This window comes from Corvus kubaryi, unplaced genomic scaffold, assembly GCF_017639235.1.
Source record: "Corvus kubaryi isolate FWS band 111438036 unplaced genomic scaffold, C.kubaryi_AGA036_p1.0 37256, whole genome shotgun sequence".
Lineage (NCBI taxonomy): Eukaryota > Metazoa > Chordata > Aves > Passeriformes > Corvidae > Corvus > Corvus kubaryi.
The window spans coordinates 2,512,810-2,534,371 of record NW_024581076.1 but is presented as its reverse complement, the minus strand read 5'-3'; the positions used below and the strand labels follow the sequence as shown (position 1 = coordinate 2,534,371).

At 37.1% G+C, this 21,562-nt stretch overlaps 1 protein-coding gene across 6 annotated transcripts in view; it reads right to left on the bottom strand.

The window, feature by feature from the left end:
• CNTN5 (contactin 5) overlaps nt 1-21,562 on the bottom strand; it is a 619,355-nt gene that overhangs the window by 147,294 nt on the left and 450,499 nt on the right. For all 6 annotated transcript variants that reach the window (XM_042023751.1, XM_042023752.1, XM_042023755.1 and 3 more), the window contains one exon: nt 17,129-17,332. In XM_042023751.1, coding sequence (XP_041879685.1) covers nt 17,129-17,332 — 204 coding nt within the window. The remainder of the gene's footprint in view (nt 1-17,128; nt 17,333-21,562) is intronic.

Genomic DNA, 21,562 nt, shown 5'->3' with positions numbered 1-21,562 from the left:
CAGGAAATGGGAGAGCATTCAGGAATGGGAAAATATAAAAATGGAAATAAATAGAGTTATCTCGGATTTGCTGTAGAGTGATTGACAGCTTTGAAGAATCACAAGACCTTAGGAAATGGGAAATCAGTAGGGAAATGGAGGTATGTTTTATAAGATGAGGTGAGACATTTGTATTTGATGCCACTTGGAGGAAATATCATAATCAGCATGGCAGGAGAAGAATATGACTCTAACAGCTGTGTTTGGTTAGATGGAAGTTGGGCTACAGGGGTAGGAAATTGGAACAAAAAGCTATATTTAACAAAGTAAGACTTTTTCAGATTTTTAGATGAGTAAAACTGAATAAAATCTGACTTGTTGAAAAAGTAGCAACAAGACAAGTCTAATCTAAATCTATAAAAATCAGTGAAGATTCTCAAAAAAAATCTAAAGCAAGCAAATAGGAACAAGAAACATAAAGGAAGGAGAGAAAAGAGATTTCTTATGCAGGAAAGAAAAGAAGTGAGTGTAAGAAGAAATGTGGAAGTAGAGAGGTATGAGATTTACAGCTGAGAGAAGACCAGCTGGCAGATGGGTGGAAAAACAACCCACGACCTATTAGAGCAAAAACCAAAACATAAGGCTGAAATTGTAAAACACATATTCCTAGTCCTTCAAATGTTCCTTATGGGGCTCAGGAGTTTCCACTGGGGCTGTGCTCTCATTTTCCCACTGTCACACAGGCTCCTGAAGCTTGGTTCTGGGAGGAAGTCTGAGCATATATGCATTTGAACATTTCATTAGGGGCTTAAGTCTAGTTAAAAAATCTAAATGTGTCTGATAAGTTAATCAAATAACAGAAGAAGAAAGCATAAAATGCTTTCATTTCAAATAATGTGATTCTATAAATTATGTGGCTTTATAGGTAGCAGACTTATTTTTAAAAAACATAATCCTGCAAGCATTATATATGCCAGCAATACTGACCCATTTCCTGCAAGACATAACTAAATCAGTATTTTGATATTGCTTTATGAACCTTTTATTTTTATAGGAAAAAAAAAAGAAAACCCAACATGTATGTCCTGGGTATTAAAATAAAACCAGGCTATCAAAAAATGGTAGTCAATTAAAATTTTCCTCTAGCCCAGACTGAAATGATTGCTAGTATAGTATGTCACAAAAATGTATCCCCACTGGCTTGTTACACATCAATAAATTTAATAATTTAGTTACACTCCTTGTGTAACTGTCTTTTATTTTCTTCTGAAATTTTTTTATGATTATGAATACTAATTTCTGATTCATCTCAGTTAAACAATTACATGGGTTTACAGGATATCTATAATACCTCCTTTTAAATATATCTTTTACAGACTGAAATACTCCAGATCATTAATCCTTCCTTACAAGGAATCTTTAATAAACATTCCTAGTGCCCATGTGGCACTGCTTCAAGTTCCATTCTATCACTTTGAGATGTGAAGATGAGAACAGCAATAATGAAGATGTAGATCTATTTATCACACCTTTATTTTCCTTGGAAATTTTTTGTTTGTTCCTTATTGCTTTCCACGAAATTCAGTTCTCTTTGCTGTTTTGTACTTGAGCTGATGTTCATACACAGTGGCACCTTAATCTCTTTACTGATAATATCTAATAAAGGTATTATGTTTTTAGGTATTTTTAAATTTGTTGGTGGTGACATTATTTATTGGTGACATTATTTATATAGAAGCCACTCTACCTCTCTTATTGTAATATCCTTTTGCAGTTCTTCAGGGTTAGTTTTAACTTTAAAAATTCTGAATAATTCTATGTCAACAATCTTCTCTACTTCTCTGTTCATTTTGTTTTCAGATAAATTATGTGTTGAATGGTGAAGTCCCAGAACAGTCTTCACTGACAATCTCCCAGTTCTCCAAACTGTTTGGATACTCCTACAATAGGTGGATTTTTTCTAATGCATTTTGAATTGAAAATGAGGCTCTACTTCAGCCCCTCTAAGAATTTAGTTTTTTAGACAGCCTTTGATGGGTGACCCTGTAAAGAACTGTGTGAAATGAAAGCAGCTTGACCATTCCTATTCATATTCTCTCTGACTCTTCAGGAAAGTTGTATACAGACTGAAGCACGACTTGCCTGATTGAGAGCTGTGTCCTTGGTATATGACTGTGTGGTAAGACTACTGTATGATGATGTGCTAAATACAGTCCTAATGATCATATTTTTTTATGTATTTTCTATCAACAAACTTGACACAGAAGTAAGACCTAGTGGTCTGTCATTCCTCAGATGTTCTTAGGAGTCCCTTTTTTGAAGAAAACCCCCACCTTTTCTACCTACCTTCCTTCTAGTCCTGAGGCTCAGTGAAGGAAAATAGTACATCCTGCTTCCTTCCATACACAAGGTGGGCCTTGGGGGTTTGTTAGTATTTGTAGTGACAATATTTCTTCTAAAATTTCTTCTATTTAAACTTCAATTACAAGAACTTCAGCCCTGACAGGGGGACTTACTAAGTTACATTGTAGTGAACACTGCTGAAAATAATTCACTTAGGTTTTATGATGAAGACTTACAGTCCTAAGGTGTTCCTTTTAAATCTCTGGCATCTGCTGACTGTTCACACTCATTGACAGGTTTTGTGCTTCAATGAAGTCAAAACTGGGGTGTTTTTGCTTTTGGGTAAGACTTGGTTCTGGAAAATAATTGTGTTGAGTTGTCATACAGTGTTTAACATTTGCTTTTTTAGTCCTGAAAAAACCCCGAATTTAAAATAGGATTAAATTATTCTTGTTTTTAAAATAATACAGTACATCTGTACCCATCTGAGGGACAATAATATCTTTCAGATCTTATGTTTTTAACTTACATTAACTCCCTTTCGTAAGTGCAATCTGTACACGTACTGAATGCTCTTTGCATGTCATGCCATCATTTCATATTCTTAATGAAATGCTGATCTACTGATGCTTTGTACCATGTCCTGTTCTTCTGGGTTATTGCCGTCCTAGCAAGCGACATGCCTGCAGCAACTGGCAGGAAATGTATAAAAATTACTGAGCAATTGCTTGGTGTCCCTATGAAAATTAGGAAACAAAAGTCTATTATTGCACAGGGATATTTTTCATCCTTATTATTTATGATCTTTGAGACCATGAAGGCCATTACAGTTGCAAAGATATTAAGGGAATTATTAAGGCCTTACCTTCCCATATTACTCTATAATTGCTTTGCTATGGCTGTGGTGCCTCTAGGCTCTTTAGCTTTCCAGCTTCTGTTTTGGTCACAATGAGTCAGTGATGGCAAAACAACCACCACCTGCATTTTCATAAAGATTTTTGTTCATTTGTATTAGGTGCTAAAAGGAGCCTGAACTTTTAAGAAATATTGAGGCTTTGAGTTATGTGCACTGGAATCAATCTCTCTCAGGCTTATATACATGACTCTCTTACGGAGGTTTGGCTAAGGCCATAAAAAATCCTCTCAGTCATTTTTTATATCCAGTTATCAAACATGAAGTACAACAATAAATAAAATTGATTAGCACAGAATAAAAACATAATATATGATCTTCAAGTGGCTAACAAATCACAGAGCTCACGTGGTCTGAGCACTGCATAGCAGTGGGATGCCATTCTCAATGCTGCTGTGCTCTGCCTTCCCATGAAAGTAGCTCCTTTCTGAAAATCCTTTACCTTTCAAGACCTGACCCCAATTGGTCACTATTTTTTAGGCTAACTACTTAGTTTACTCCCTGCATCACAAGCTGTGTCTTTCTTCTGAATACGGATATCGGTATGAAAGTGATAAATTTGTGATTGATATGAAAGATATTTCTTCAAAATAAATCTAGTTTACCATATCTTGAAATCTGGTGTGGGATTAGAAAAGAGTCTAAAAGCCAAACTTTCCTGTCTGTTTAAGTAAATCTTATCCCTCGGCTTTACTCTGAAATACATCATTCCACCTTAAATTTTCCAGTGTTAGGATCTCTGCCCTTTCAGGCAGGGTCTTCTTTACTGGGGAAGATTTAAAAGCCAATAATCCTTTTTTTCTGTCTCTGATCACCAAAGAAGACACTGATTCAAATGATTGAACATATCCCTGGACAAAGCACAGTTTGACCTTGTTAGAATCAATGGCTTGTTAGTCACCTGGCCAGAAAGAGATCTCAATATTTATAGAAGAGATCTCTCCTTCAGATATTTTTTACAATGATGCAGTTATCAAAAAGTAATTATTCTTCAACCCAGGTGCAAAAAAATGTATTCAGAAAATAACTTTTAATAAGGGTTTTCATTTAAAAAGGTTTTCCTCCAAATTGCTGCAAATCTGTGACTTGAGTTCTACACTCTGCTACTCAGTGTCTTATGTACCCTAAACTACAATGTCTGCATTTCATTTTTCTGTGAAAAAAATAGACATGACATAATAATGTGATAAATATTGACTTTGAGGTGCTTACATACCACAGGAATAGATGTAATAAAATTTCAAACATTTACAGATATTACTACAGCTAAAACTCTTTACATTATCCACTATGGGCCATTTAATGGAAAGGGAGAATGGAATAAAGAAGCAAGATCAGTTTCTGATTTTCAGATAAGAATAAGGGAAAGGGCTACAGACAGGATTTCAGACATCATCACTTTGGAAAGGACTGCTCTACCTCTTCGTTTAGCCTACCAATCCATGACTTATAAAACCTCAGATGCTGAGTGTGGAAAAACCAAGACAGCATGACAGTATCCACACAATAAGAATTTTTCCTTCATGGGGGCAAAAAAAATCAGACTGCTGAGAAATCATGACACATCCTTTTACTCCAGCTGTGTAGAGGCTAATGATTGTTTCATTAATATTCCAAATATTAACCACCCTCTTGCATCTCCCAGAACATGACAACTCCTTAAATTCTTTCAGCTAAAATGATTTGGTTTTGTCATATAATCTTTCAGCAACAGCTTTTTAGCCTCCTTTGGAGCCTAATTTTGCATGAAACAGGTTACAGGGAAGTACTTGAATAAGTGGCTGATAAGCATTTAAGACAGGAGATAGACAAGTTTATAAGATTCCTGGCTAAATATCATGAGAATGCCAAGGAGAAAATGAAAGCCAAATATTACCTGTACCCAGGAGAAAGATTAGACATGGATTGATACTTGCCATTATTTTATTAACAAATGATAAAACCCTCCCAGCTCAGTGACGAAGAGTGTTCATCTGAGAGCTTTGCATGAAGAAGTCCCTGATCTAAATCACATGGTATAAGAATGTTAACATGGTTTTCTTACAGGCTGGATATAGCTCTAAAAGTAAATTTGCTTGGGATTCTTACTAGTTTGGATCTTCCTCTCAGTTTCCGGGAGACCTATTGAGGAGTGATGAACTCATCCTGCTGAATAAGAATTTTTAAATAATTTTATAGATCAAAAGTTGGGTATCCTACAACATTTTAATGATGATCTGTTGTGTGAATATGTATCTAAACCCAAGAAAATTTTGCCTAAGAAATTGCTTACAGAATGTTAATGTATAATTTCTTCCCCTATCTATAGTTTGCAGTGAAAACTAGGGTTATCTAAGGTGTGGGTCCTTTTGTGGCAAATGAATATTCAGCACTTTCCCTGAAGACCTGCACCATTAAACGTCCCCAGACATTTATTTGGGAGAGCCTTGAATACACACATTTACAAAGACATTAAATTCACAGCACAAATGGAATTAATTCAAGTGTAATGATGATACCCACCATTATATCCTGTCTGCAGCAGAGATTTTAAATGCAATGGGAAGAATTTATTGACTCACCTGCTATTAACCTTATTCTAAATGGAAGGACCAGCACCTGCCGTAAGTCCCTAAAAATTTACTGTGGGAATGGTTGTTTTAAGATAACTGTTCACAGCATTTCTTCCACTTAGAGGTCTCTCAGCCAAGTTTTGAGCTATAAATTTATCATTTGAGAAGCCCTGAAAATGTTCATGTGAAATTGCATTCTGTAATGCACTGGACTAAACACTAAACTGAACTAATAATAAAATGCCAACATTGTTTTCATATGTTAGAGAGCAAATCCTGTTGGATATCACTGGATGGAAAGAGGTCTTCACTGGAATATATCCTAATATGACAGAAAAATTGGTAATTTGGTGTCTGGGAAAAAATATCATAATGAGTACAGCACAAGAAAGGAATAAACTCTTCTTTAGTTTACAACTAGAGGATAAGATGTTCATGTGTTTCCAATTACAGAGGAATAAATGTAAAAGAAAGTCACATTTAGCAGAAACAAAGTGTTTAACTAAAATTTAAACATAACTTTACTCTTACAACTTTAAAATCCATATTTCACCAGTTCATCAGTTACACTGAACTCTGAATTCTGTCTAGAAAGCCCTTTCTAGTAATAGTATTACTATCTTGAAATATACCTTTTTATTTATAACTATTAAATGCCATGTGTGCATGTCATACATACAAACAAGCTTTCTGCATCTCTTAAACATCAAAAACAACTAAAAGCACTTAATTTTCTTTTGGAAGCAGGTGTTTTATGACTGAAAAAAGGGAACTGAGTCCAAACCCTAAAGACACAAAAGCAATGAGATACTCTCAGAACAAGCAATGAGGGAAAGAGTGGTATATTATTTAATTCTTCAAATGAGAGTCCAAATTTTCTAGCGTACATATTGAGCTGCAGAGATTTCTGTTTATCTGTGTTTGAAGATGTTGAGCAGTAACTATGACTAAGTCTGCAGTCTTTTTCCACATAGAAAAGTCTTTACTGAGTAATAATCTAGACTTCATCACATTTCCCACATAGTTGTAAAGTGGCTTCTAAGATCTCCTCCTAAATCCAGCACATCTGATATTGGATGAAACCAAACTTCACCATTTGGACATTCAGAGATGAGTGAGTGTGCCGGTTTGGCCACATTTAGAAATATATCCTCTGAGAGAAGGCAGGTCACCACCACTCCCCCACTAGGTTTGTGGAAAATACATTTTCCTCAAAGGAAAGTGAAAGAGATAAAGACTATTTATTTACCAAAACACATGGGAAAAGGAAAATAATGCTAAATAATAAAATCTCTCGCTGTGGAGAAAAAATCTGGGAAAGTGTTAGAGTCCTCCCTTTGGTCTCCTTGGAGCTGGTGCCCGGTGGAAAGTTCTCCTGATGTGTTCTGATATTGAAGCAGTCCAGTGGAAAAGGGAGAAAAATCTGAAATTCCAGGGAAGGGGAAAAAAAAAAAATTCAACTCTCAGTCTCTCTCTGGAGAAAAAGAAGCTGAACAACTGGCCAAAAACTGACCTGGGAGCAGCCAGCCGTGTGCTTCCTCGCTTCCCTGCCGCAGCTGGGAAAAAAAAATTGCTATCTCTGCATGACCTTGAACAAGCTGCAAACTGCTTTGAAAAAGTTTTGCTCAGTTTTTCCTTCCCCCTCTCAGGCTCAGTTTAGAGGCATAGAAAGGCACAAAAATTAATTTCTGGGCATAGGCAGCGATATGGGATACAAATCATAAGCTCACCCCAAGACAGTGAGGACATCTGACTGGCTTGTATACAACATTCCAATGTGAAGACTTGTGCATATATAGTTGTTTCTAAACATGAAAACCTGAACATTTTCACTGACTAGGTATATAGATAATTTTTCTGAGCAGCCACACACATCAAGGAAAAAAAGGACTCACTAAACTAGTCAACACACCATCTTGCTTGGGAAGCCTAGGTCAATGAAAACCAAAAGAGTTACCATGGGGGTTTTTGTTCCATTTTGTTTTTACAGGGAATGAGATTGTGTTGAACTTGGCAAAGAAATATGTGGTAGATTTCTTTTAGGCATCACTGGCCAATGTTAATTATTTCTCCTTTCCAATTGCTTGATATTCATCCAGGACAGGGTCACAAAAGATATTTAGAAACCTGGGAAATATTATTTAATCTAAGTGATTAGGAGGAGGATCTAATTTTTATGGGGTTTTTAATTATCTTCTTGATGAAGTGTTCACAGTCCTCTAAGAATCTCATTTTTCCTATAGAAATGATATAATTGTTTGTACTTCAAATATGACCTTAAGCTTAATTTTTTTTTCTTTTCAACCTGCACAGTTGTTTTATAGGACGAAAACAAAATATTACCTTTCCAACTGCATGCCAGAAGTGTTAAAACTATTGCGATGCCCAGAGAGAGTATTTCCTTTGCTTCTGGTCGATTAGAACACTACCGCACAAAATTATGTAGCTCTAATATTCATTGTATCTAATTAACTGGAAAAAGCTTCCTAAATTAGAATTATTTTTTCAATTGAGACTGCTCATATAACCATGCAAAAACTAGAAGATATTATTTCCTCAATACGAAAGATCAAACGAACACTAAAATTTCTCTGCCATCAGCAACAACGGTTGAAATACCCATTGTTTGACCGAAAAGTAACAAATCATCCTGTTATATACTTGCTGTAGTTCTAACTTCAATCAAAACTCCTTCTGTTTACAATAGAATTATTTTGATATGCTGAGAAGAATTCAAAACTGGCAAGTAATTTTTATTTGAATATTATGTCATATGCTATGACTGCAAAGCAGCAGTCACTGGTGAATTTGTATTAAGATCCTGAGACACTAAGATACATAACACTCAGGACCATTCTTCATAATCTGAAACCATTTACATCTGTAAAGGTTACTTTCATTATCAATTTGCACAAATTTGAATTCAGTCACCAAGAATTAAAATATTACCAATATACTTCTGTCTGAAATCTTAATAGTTATGGTTCAAGGCAATATCGTTCCTAATCCTGACTTGAATTTAGAGGAACATTTTTTTCAAGTTCAGTTATTTTGGGCTTTGTATATACTGTATCTGCATCACTTAACTCTTTCTTTGGGCAAGTTTCATAAATCATCAGGAGAAGGAGTGAAACAAGAAAACATCAGTGCAGAAGATGTGCAAGATGCTGTGTGACTAGAATCTTGAACTATTGTAGCTAATTAAAAAAAGCAACCACTGCATTTTCAACGTATACTATTCTATAAACTAATGGGAAAACTTAGCAATTAAAACTCCTTTAAAGAGGTTACCTTAACAGAGCTCAAAAGGAGACTAAACGCAAACTTTTGCAGTGGAAGAGTTCTTGCTCTGCGCTGAATCTTGGGACATAATCTTTCCCAAACCTTTCCCTGTTTTCCTCCTGTAATAGTCCCCAGGGTTGAGCCCTTTTACAGTGTCAGAAGACCACCCCAAGTTATTTTCTCTCTCTGCTTTTTTAGACTAAATCTTTTGCAAATAGTGTCTTTGAACTTTTGTGTGCTGTTTGAGAGTGTTCTTCAACTATTCTACAATCCCTATAAAACACTCTGTAAAGTTTATTGTATAAGAGCCCTCTTTAAAATTCTCTGCCTACCTATAGATTTTCCTGCCTATAGATAAGCACCATTGGTGCTAACTGGAAAACACTTTCTAAATTAAAAAAATGTTACTATTTTGGGAATAATAAAACCTTGCGCAAAACAAGTAACCCCCCTTCATCCTATTATATATATGTCCTTCTTTTTTTTTTTTTTAAATTAAAATAATTCTACTCTGACTTTTCTTACTCCTGTTTTGCATCCTATTTTTTGACAACATTGCAGTAGGACCTTGGCATAAGAGCAGAACAAAAGAGAAAAAAAATTCAAAATACCTGTAACCAATGCAGGATATACTTTCAGTAGAGTAAAGCAGAGATTGTGGGAAGCCTTTTATTTTCAGTTTTCATAGTGACCCATCATTAAAATATCTTACTACATTGTTACAGGAGAAACACATTTACTACAGGGTAATGGCTGTCCAGAGACATTGCCATTTTATCAACCTTCCCCTGGAGCAAACCTTGCATACATCACGTCTGTCAGTGTCATCAGTCTTTGTACACTAGTAAAGCACAAACTTGATTTTCCCCAGACAGTTTGACTCTGCTTGAAAAAAAATTCAAAGAAGGATTATTTCAGGTTTGAGTCCTGTCCTGGAGTACTGAGTAAGAAGAGTTCCTACCGTTTCTATTCCTCCAGTTTCTAGACAGTTTTTATGGTCTTGCACAATTCAAATACAAAATGTTACTGCAAAACCTTGCAATATAACCCACATGAAACAGGAACCTTACAAGGCTGGAAACTCTGGAAAACCTAGCACAATTAAGTCACAGCTGAATATGTATTTTGAACCACTATTAAAATTCAGGTGTACTTTGTTGTCCTCTACAATTCAGCTCCATATGAATAACCACATTAGAAGACAAAACTACTAATGAAAGTTGGAAAAAAAATAAAAAAAAAAAGCCAGATAAAGGCAAAGACTGACAGGTCAAAAATATTAGCATTCATCTTTAGTCAATTTTAAAAATTCTAGGTATCAGTTAATTAACAACTGTCAGCACTCTTCAGGAATGGGTACAGCTGAAATCTGTGAAACTGCCAATTTCTCTCTATCTTTATTTATTACCTTATCATGCTACAGTGGCCATTCTTATTGCTTGATTTCTATTATTTGGGAATTTGCTATGACTTCCAAATTTTCCTTCATGCTGGTAAAGAGATCTTTAGAAAACCCAGTGATGTTCAAGCAATATATCCCAGAGTTTAACCTCAAAAAGCATGTGCAGCCCATATTTCAACACAGAAAATTAGAAATGAACATCCTTAATACCTTGATAACTATATGTTCCATCATTATGTGAGGTTATTAATCACATAGAACTAATCAATAGAATGAGGACAGACAAAATTCAGTTCAGAAGTTCACAGACTATGAAGACATGGAAAAAATCTGAAAGTCAGTTACAGGAAGAGATGTCTGGTCAGACACACTGACCTCTGGATTTAAACTAGTTTGCTCTAATGGAACATAGTAGAAAGTACCCTCTGATGTCTGAAATTGTCCAGGTTTGTTGTGTTTCTTTTACCCTGGAAATTTCACCATTGCAAAGCTAATAAGCCGTATTTGCACAGAGCTAAACTGAAGAATTACATAATTCTCTACAGCAATAATGATAAAGTAAACATATTTTCCAAAGAAATAAAAAGGATAAGGAGGATAAAAAAGTAAGAAAAGCCAGAATAAAAATGTGTGAACTTGAAATAACTGTCTTATGCTCTCAAACATCAAACGTTTTGTACTCCCTAGGTTTCTATTGCCTAAATTTGAAAAGACTTTTTGTTGTTTTTATGAGTCAAGATAATTTACTGCTCCCAATCAGCATCCAAGCCTGCAAAGATCCAATTTAACAAAGCTGTTTATTATTTGTAAACAGTTATCAAATAATTCCTCAAAGTTTGTAATGCATTAAAAAGCAGTTAATGAAATGATGCATATTTTTTATTTCCTGCTAAAACTTTTAATCTCCTTGGAATTTTAGGGTGTTTTTATAACCCAGCTTGAAGTGAAATTGAATTATATGAAATGACTGATTGTCGAAGACATCTGAACAGATGAGGTATTCATTTTATTCAGAATCCATTGAAGGATTTCTTGATGTTTTTATTTAATTTGCTTCATATCAAGGAGCTAAGCTCCCCTTTGAGACACATCACAGAAGAAATAAAAGATTAATAAAATCCCAGTAAGTTCTTACAATCCTGCAGAGTTTGACAGAATGCCTTAATATTATTCAGTTTCTGTCTCATAGATAAATAGAGACCACTGCTGTCATTGGAGTGTTTTTTATCACAAGCTGTCTCGTCCCCTGGGCATAGGTACTGTATATACATCAAAATCTGAGAAGGTTGATAAATAAATCAATTAGAGTATTTTGGAGTTAATGATACATATGTTTGGAGAATACAGACTATATAAATAGTTTTATTTATATAGAGCCATTTGTAAAACCTGTTCAAAACCACAAGGTCTTCCTATGGTTTCTAACAAATGTGCTGACTGCTTAGGGTAATGTCAGTTGTGATGCCAACCATTGGAACTCAGAAAGATGTATGATTTTTAAATCTAAGTCAATATTTGAAAAGTTCAAAGTAATTTATGTAATTTTATAATTAAAAAAGCTTTAAAAGCCATATTCAAAATCATTTAACACAACTCAGCAGATGGAGAGTCAAGTATATTTTCAGGTAATTCAATGTTGATTTTAATGCCATTTTTAATTTCTCACTTCCCTCTCGGAGTCTATTCCCAGCTGTTTCTTTCTTCATAAATTACTTTAAATTTCTTTAACTAGTAAGCACTACTTTTCAGCAGTTATTCTGTATTTTGGAGCATAATGAACGCATACTTTAAAAAGGTTGTCATCACCCTTTAATATTTGTCAATGGACAAGGTAATATTACCTAAGGCCATTTGTAGGAAAATGAAAAAGTACAGTATGATTGATGGAAATTTTTTATTGTAATTCCAGATAGTTTTTAAAAGGCCCATATTATTGCATTAAATGGAGGAGGTAAAACCAGAGAGATGTCCTAAATAATAAGATTTAGCAACCAGTATTTTCCTTAATAATTTTTTTCAAGGTAGGTTTATGAAGACTGCAAGGTTAGGTAGAAAATTTAGGTCTCTTCACTGAGAAACTTGCTCAGTCATACAGGAAAGCAAGCAATTTACTAAGAAATACTAGAGAATTCCATGACAAAAAAGGAGCTTTTCATAAATCCCAACAGATTAAAATTAAGACATGGAAGCCTAATAGAAATTCATGAGTGTGAAAAAATGAGTCAGGAAACTGGGAAATTGTTGAGGAGCTGTTCGTCTATGTGCAAACACTTCCCCAGTACTCCAGCACAGTTCACAAGGTTGGATAATCACAGTGGTGTGACAGCCAGCTGTGAAACACAAATTTGCTGGAGGCTGGTATTTACTACCCACTTGACATTTAAAAAAATCTGCAGTTTTCCTTCATAGATTTTTTTTCTTAGCTCAATGATGTAGGCTGATGCCTTTATCCTTATTTACTCTCTCAATTTCTTAGAGTGTATTGTGTACCTATGTACTATCAGTACAAGGTGGATAATTAATCTGCTGAATTTCTGCACAAGATAAAACCAAATAAAAGCATGAAGAAATATCATAAAGAACAAATAGAGTAAGATATGAATAATAACTATGGCAACAATTTTTTTTTCAGAGTCCAGACAGATTAAAAAGGCAGTACACTTTGGGGGTTTCAATTTTGGAAAAAATTAATTTTATCAAAAAGGTCAAGTTCACTATGTTAAGTCAGTAAAATGAAACACCTGAAACTCAATAATTAGCATAGGTACAAAACCAGCAAAGAAAATAGGAAGTGATACATAAAAACAGCAGTTTTTTGCAGCAGAGGCTACATGCTATGCAGAAGGATATTTAAATTTGCTACAACAAATAAACATTAACTTAATTTCATTCTAATTGGTGAACATATTTTTAATTTACTCTAAGTGATCTGTGTTTAAATCCAGCTTTTGCAATATGTTTGTAGCATAAGGACTAGTATGATTTCGAGAAAATCTATAAGCAAGACAAAAGAAAACTCTCTCAAAGTTTCTCTTTCTCTCTTTGATTTATGTAGGTATGGATTCACATATGCTGAATAGCTGTGAGGAACTAGAAACCATAATTGAATGCGGAACATCTTGGAAAGAAGGAAAATACAGGCCATTTCCTCTCTTCCTTTGAGACATGGCAGAAGAGATTGACACCCAGCTCTCTACAAGCTCCTTTCAGGCACTTGTAGAGTGATAAGCTCTCCCCTGAACGTCCTTTCCTCCAGGCTAAACAACTGCAGCTTCCGCAGCCACTCCTCATGTTTTCTAGACCTCTACCAGCTTGATTGCCCTTCTCTAGACTCACTCCAGCACCCCAATGTCCTTTTTTCAAGTGAGTGGCCCAGAACAGGACACATACTTGACATGTGGCCTCACCCGGTGTTAAATACAGCAGGACAATCAATCACTGCCCTCGCCACATCATTGCTGATCCAGGCCAGGATGCCATTGGCCTTCTTGACCACCTGGGCACACCCTGGCTCATGTTCAGCTGCTGTTGCCCAGCACCCCCAGGTCCTTTTCTGCTAGGCAGCTTTCCAGTCACTCTGCTCCCAGCCTGTAGCACTGCCTGAGGTTGTTGTGACCCAAACGTGGAACCCAGCACTTGCCCTTGTTGAACATTGTGCAGTTGCCTTTAGCCCTGTCAGAGACTGAAATATAATTTATGACTTAAATATTTTCTTAAAGGACTTTAAAAACTGTATTACAAAAGCTGCAGAGAACACTACTGCACCCTGAATGGGGCCCTGACTGAGGCCTGACACTGCTCACTGATGAAGATAAGATAAAGTAACAACTCAGGGCTGGGGACATTCACAAAGCACAGGCTTAACACCTCCAAGGTGGAGACCACAGCCCCAGGGCTATCAGCTTCCAGGCTGGAACAGATCCTCGCACCAAAGGGTGGAGGGAGGAGAGGCTCTGGGTATCTTGGAAAAGCCTCTGGTCAGAGGGGCAGTGACTGCCCATCCTCCACTGTGCAGAGCAGCCCAGCTGAAGGGTCCTCACCGGGGTGGGGGGAAGCTTATCCACAGCAGAAGGGGTGACATGGCCCATCACAGGGGCCCCCTGTTGCTGCCTGCCCCAAGGTGCAGCCCAGCTCCGGGACCTGCCCAGGCATGTCTGGACTTGTCTCTGCCATGTGCTCTGAATCCCCTTTGTTCCAAGCGTGGGTAAAACTTAAAAGTAGCACGGCCGCCCCTGAAACAGAGCCCGATTGGCTGGTTACCCCGGGTCCACCCCTAGCTCTCCCCTTTCCCTTCCCCCGAATAAAGCAGCGATCCCAGCTCGAGGCACTCCTGCCTCTCCTTCTGTGAACAGACTCTCTCGTCTCTCCCGAGACAAGAGGAATAAAGAAAACAGGAATACAAGCACAGAGTCTGGGCTGTATGTCTGCTCTTTGCTTCTGCTTTGACAATAGCTTTACAGCTAACACTTGTTGCATATTGGAGCTGCTGCGCTGCTGGATCGCCCGTGCGGTCTCTCTAGACAGCCCGAGCCTTTCCAGAGCCGAGGCCGGTAAATCTGCCGGCTGAGCGAGCAGTGACTTTCGTCAGTCCCCCTCAAAGGGGTCGCCAGACCCTGCATCAGAGCACCAGAGATGTTGCAACAGACCCTCAGTGTTGCAAGGGACAGTGTGCCAAGCTGGCCCCTGCAAGGGGAGACACATGGGGGTACCCACCTGGCCCAAAGTGTATATTAATCCATGGGATTCTGCACTCTTTGGCGTGTGGTGTGGTGGCGTGTGGCGGCCTGGCACAGCGTGTGGTGGCATGGCCACAATGGCAACAGGGGACCCTCACCACCAGCAGAGCAGATGGAGGGGAGCAACGAGACATCGTCGGGACCCTCGGACGGGTGATTTGCTTCCACCTAACCCCTGTCACCTCTCCCTGTCCCCCCAACCCCCACGCACACTTCTTTTTTTCATTTCTTTCTCTCTTTCTTTTATCTTCCCTTCTCTTTGCCTCTTTTACTATTAAATAAAATACATCCATTTTTTGGCATCAACATCTAACTTTGTTTGGTTTTAATCTCATTTCTGGGACTATTTTGAACCTTCTAAGTTCTTTCTGGTTTATGCACAGAGACTTAGCTTTACTTTGCTTTTCTGGGTTTAAACTGGATTGTAACAAGCCCATTGATCCAACCTGTCCAGATCCCTCAGCAGAGCCTTTCTACCCTTCAGTAGGATCAACACTCCCACCCAACTTATTGTCATCTGCCAATTGACTGAGGGTGCACTCAAGCCCCTCATCCGAATCATCAATAAATTTAAGCATTAAACAGGATCAGCCCCAATGCTGAGCCCTGGGTAACCACATTAGTGATCAGCTGACAACTTGATGTAGCATTGGTCGCCATCGCTCTTCGAGCTTGGCCATCTGGACAGTTTTTGACCCAGTGAAGAGTGCACCCGTTCAAGCCATGAGCAATCAGTTTCTCCAGAATGCTTCGGGAGATGATGCCAAATGCTTTACTGAAGTCTAGGGAGGCAACATCCACAGCCTTCTCCTCACCTACTAAGGGGGTTTCCTTGTCAGAAGAAAATCAAGTTGGTCAAGCAGGACCTGCCTTTCCGAAATCCACGCTGGCTGCACCTGATCTCCTGTCTTGTATATGCTGTGTGATGGGACCCAGGATCATCTATATGCTTCATGACCTCCCCTGGTGTCTAGGTTAGTCTGATGGTAGTCTGTATCCCCTGGATGGTCCTTCTGACCCTTCTTGCAGATGGGCCTCATATTTGCTATTTTCCAGTAAGCTGGGACTTTTCTGGATAACCAGTTGGTGAATAATTGAGAGTGGCTTGGTGAGCTCTTTTAGGAGCTCCTTCATTACTGTTGGGTGCATCCCATCCAGGCCCATAGACTTGTGGGTGTCTAACTGGCTTAGCAGGTCACTAACCATTCCCTACTGGATTGTGGGGGTATCACTCAAGTCCCCATCCCTAACTTCCAGCTCTGGGAATTTGGTGTCCTGAGAACAACTGGTTTTGGTATTAAAGATTGAGGCAAAGAAGGCACTAAGTATCTCAGACTTTTTGTAATCCTCTGACATTATGCTGCATTCTGCATCCAGCAAAAGATGGAGACTCTCCTCAGCCCTCCTTTTGCTGCCAGTGTATTTAGGGAAACTTTTTGTGTTGTCTTTAACCACAGTGGCCAATTACATGATCTCCTGACATCCTGCAGCTGGCCTGTATGCTCCATGTGGTATTTGCCAATCCCCTGTGGATGTCCCAGGTGCCTGAGAGTATCAGTGTGGCAGTGGACACTTGGGTTGAGGCAGCTGAGCTGAGCCCTAAGGAAACAGACATTGCTTGTAAAGGAGAAGTGTGTCTCTCTGTCAGAGACAGAACATTGGAATAGCAAGGTGGAGTAACTGTTCTAAACAAAATACATCAAAATCTGTCAATTTGCACTTTAGCCTTCACAGATCGAAATATTCTCACAATGTCTGGATGTTTTAAAAGAAACTGCCTCCATGAACAACTTTCCTTTTCCAGTTGCTAGAGTAAATGCATGCACATATTGAAAAACAATAAAATCATGGTCCTTAAATTAATTATTTTTGCTTTGGTATTTTTCTTTTATGTGGTACCCCAAAATGATGCCTTCCTTACCATCGTTTCTCAGTGTCAGAGGTGTAGGAGGACTCAAAACTCTGGCATTTGTCACTGTGTTTTTTACCAGGCATATGTAGCTGCCAACATCGGATGTTTGCACCTTGGAGATGTAGAGATTGCCTGTCTCCTGAGAGATGAAGCGCCTGCTGTCTTCTGCCACAAAAGATGGGAATTCATTGAATACCCAGCTATAGATGATCTCTAAAAGAAAACAAAGAAAATAAGAGAAAGTAATTACAGAAACAATACTGTGTCATGTTAAAAGATACACTAAATAAATGTTCATTAGCTTTATTTCAATAATCTATGGGGGAAAAAGTTAAAGATTTTAAAAACTTTTTATTTGTTTGGTTTAGAATTAAAAAGAATATTTTTTTTCTCTTCTTGCGATTTTGAAAATAACATAAATGTTGAATCCACAAGTTCCTTGTGAAGACAAAGTTAGTTCAGGCAAAATAATTAAATTATTAATCAGACTCAGAAAACAGCAATAAGATATTAGATAATTCCGTTTCTAGTCTGTCAGGTCAAACCAATAATAATATCCAAGGAATTATTTTCTTTACTTGTTCACATTAGCAGTGAAATATATCAAGATGATTCCTGTGGAGCTATGGATGACTTCTGCAAGTGTGTGTGTGTATAAACAGGTTTCATTCTGAATGTCTATTTTTAAAATCCCTTGATTCTAATAACCGTTCAGCCTACCTTGTAGGTAATACTGCTTTATAGTTCTACCCTTTAAATCTGCTTCATTGAAGAATTTCTTAACTCTTCCTTTTTGCAGCCTAAATTCCTATGATCAATGCATAATTCCTTAAACCAAAGCTACCAACTAATCAGTGACTTTTAAAAATAGAAATTAAATCCAGTCCCTTGGTTCTTATTTTTATCCCACAAATCATCTATTCTGTTTACCTGAACATTATATACTTTTCCCTTCATACTCATAATAACTAGTTGAGGAAAAAAAAGTTATTTCCTATTATTTTGTATGAGATTCTATAATGATTTAATAAAAACCTAGATTTATTTATGCCTCAACATTGGAAGTATCGGTAAAGTTAATGAGATTCTGATTTAGCAGGATATTCCTTGCAGGGAATTATTCATGTGGAGTTCCGCCAACCCTGACTTTAAAGCCCTAACCCTATGTATACTTCTTTACACATTGTTCTCATTTTGAACTTACCTTCTATTGTTTTACTCCTTCACACTTTAAAAAAATATTGTTCTCTACTTAAACTGGCACATTGGCTGTAAGGGTATTTCTTCTGTAATCTCCCCCCTGGATAGTCTTCAAAAACCTGGCTTCAAAATGAGAAAAGCCAAAGCTAGTCCAGGAATGTAAAGTCCCCACTACTGCTCCAAGATGCAAACTGCTCCATTGGTATAATAATTTCCAAGGTTTTAGACTGAAATTTTTGTGTGACTACCCAGCTCCATCAGCAAGAGGAAGACTAATTTCAAGTATGTTAGTCTGGTTCTCTCATACTTTCATCCCCATGACACTCAAAATGTTGTCTTGATAAAAAGTTAGTTTGAAGATGAAAGGGTTAAAGCGGTGAGAGGAAATGCCTCAAAATTTAAATTTTGCTGTGTGCTTTTCTTCTAATGATAGCAGAAGAATTAGTACAGCTGTTCTTGGTACAAGAGGTGTGAAATATATTACATCCTAGCCAGGAGTGCACTTTGACTATAACATTATAGAAAGCATTAGAAATTCCAGCTTATTTGTTCTTTCTGTCCTTATGTTGTACTGTCCCCTGACACGGTGGTGAGAAAGGAATAGAGAAGCACAATGACTGCTTTTTCAACCAATATAATCAAAGAGTGCATGCAGTGTTATAAAGATGCAGTACCTTCTGAATCAGTTTGTAAGAAGTTTGCTCTAGTTTTGAAATCAGATGAAAATTTTCTCCTGAAAAACTGATATATATATCAGTATAAATATGTTATGTTAAAGGACTGAACATAGCTAACAGGAGAGGTAGACTGCCTCAAAATGGGGAATTAAACTGCACACATTGACTTTTTGCTAAAATCTTTTTTAGATTTATTAGTAATTCTGAGTGGCTACACAGGACTCTGAAGAATTAAGGTCTCCCAGAGATTTCTCTGAGGTTCAGATTTTCCCTCTTCTGTTGTGTTTCAGGCAAAATACTAATTAACCCCAAGTATATCTCTGAAAATTTTATTACCACATTTTGCCATAATGTCTTATCTGGAAAAAAAATGATTCATGGCATAAAATTCTACAAAGTGATGATGGATACACAACTTCAAAGAAAACGCATAGGCTTTAACTGAAGACCTGTTACCAACTCGAATGGAAAGCAATCAGTCTTACTAATTGCTCTGGTTTAAAAGTAGTCCAAACCAAATGCAAAACAGTTATCAGTGTGGGTTCACTGGCAGTTCACATAGAAGAGAATTTCCTCCATTTGTAGCCTAAAACCACTTACAATTAATTATTCATTTAATAATTAGAATTAATACTAAGGAACAGATTTCAGGCAATAAATTTTTGTGCCTCTAAAGAAATAAAATACTTAGTCCTTGCCGGTGCTGAATCCAGGGGGATACTGTCATTTTGTCACTTTCCTAATTATTTTTGCTGTTAAAAATGTAGTGATGGATGAATGCATACTGGGATAGGGTACTGAGAAAATAAAAGTAACAGAAGTCCTGACAAATCTGAAACTCAAAGCATTTATACTATAAAGCTGTGGTTAATGTTTTTTTATTTTTTGTGCACACCTACAGTATCTGTATTCCAGCCAGGAGCCCAAACTGAAGTCCAGAAAAAAGTGTTAGCAGTTTACTTCTTGATCATTGTCAGTCCATTGACATTGAAAGAATTGCTCCTATTTTTCATTTCTAAAAAGCAAAACCCCAGGAATACACTTTAAAGTACCTGAAGAATGCATCTGAATGCTCAGATCTGGAACTGATCTGGAATTCCTGGTCTCCTTTGCGGGTGAAAACCCCCTTAGACACTTTATGATTTTTTTCTCCTGTTACATCTGGCTAATGAGTTCAGCAGAGTCTTAAATAAAATGTTGAGGGCCATGTCCATACACTATGCTAGGCTTCAGTGAAAATATCTCAGGAAAATGTTGTAGGCTAGTGAGAAACAACTACAGCTGGCTTGGGATCTGGGGACCCCACAGATTTTAGCTGACAGAAATAGATGGATGATCTTGCAGAAGTGATTTTACAAAAGGGTGTTCACAGAATGACTGCAATTAAGGAAAAATGAGTGTACCTTGATATTGATCCATTGTACAAATATTTCACACTTCTAAATTTGCAGCCATAGTAGAGGATGAAACATGCATTGCTGTTCACATTCTTGGACTCTGACTGTTTCTACTTTGCATGCCAGCAAAATTACAAGTTAGAGTTTGTAAAAACCACAATTGCTAGCAAAGGCTCTCCAAGTACAAAACCTGGGGGTTTGTTTTGTTTTCTTTTGCTAGTTTGTTTTTCTACTGGCAGTATCATGCATAAGGAAATACCTAAACGATTGCAAGGACATAAAAAATAACTAATAAAAAGACAATAATGGAGAATCAACATTTAAAACATTGCTGTCTCTCTGCAGACAAGTGTGTCATCTAAAGTGTATGCACAGTAAAATATTCTGAAACAAGAGTGGATGTAGTCATATATCACAAGTCCCACAGGAGTTCAGCACAGGAGTGCATGTAAACTGCAAGAAGAGAGGCATTTAAATATTATCTGAAATCCTACTCTTACAAAATGGTAAACTGCTGAATGACTTTCAGAATTTCAGAAGAAGCCTAAGACCAAATGGATGACACCAGGTCTATTTGTACACATTTCACTGCAGTTTTTACTGAACTTCAAGCCTGAATTTTGTGATAATGATTTATGTTAAAAGATTATAGAACCAGTGTCACTTGGCTAAACACAAATACAACTGTCATTGCATTATTTTTCAATAGGATACTGAACTCCAGAGATGCATCTCAAGCCTGACACGTAAATAATAATAACCTTCAAGAGATTTTGGAGCTAAAAGTCAGTGCTATCAAAATCTAAATAAACCAAACCAGAACTTTAAAATCAGAAAGTAATTACTTCAGATATGGACCTTCTAAAGTCATCTACTTTTGAGAAAAAACTTAGTAAATGTTTTTTCCATGCTGCACACAATAGGGAAAATCCTGCTTTCAGTAGGGAAAACACAAGTTTAAGACAAAAGAGAAAACTAAATACTGCAGTATACAGAAACTTGGTTTTTAATAATATGTGCTGAGTTTATTTTTTATTTTTATGCCCATCCATTTTATTTTTAATGTGACACCAATGGCAAAATCACAAAGAGGATGCAGAGCCCTTCCTAGAAATTACAGTTGACTGCCAACACAAAATAAAGTTTTCCACAGGCACTTTGCATCAACA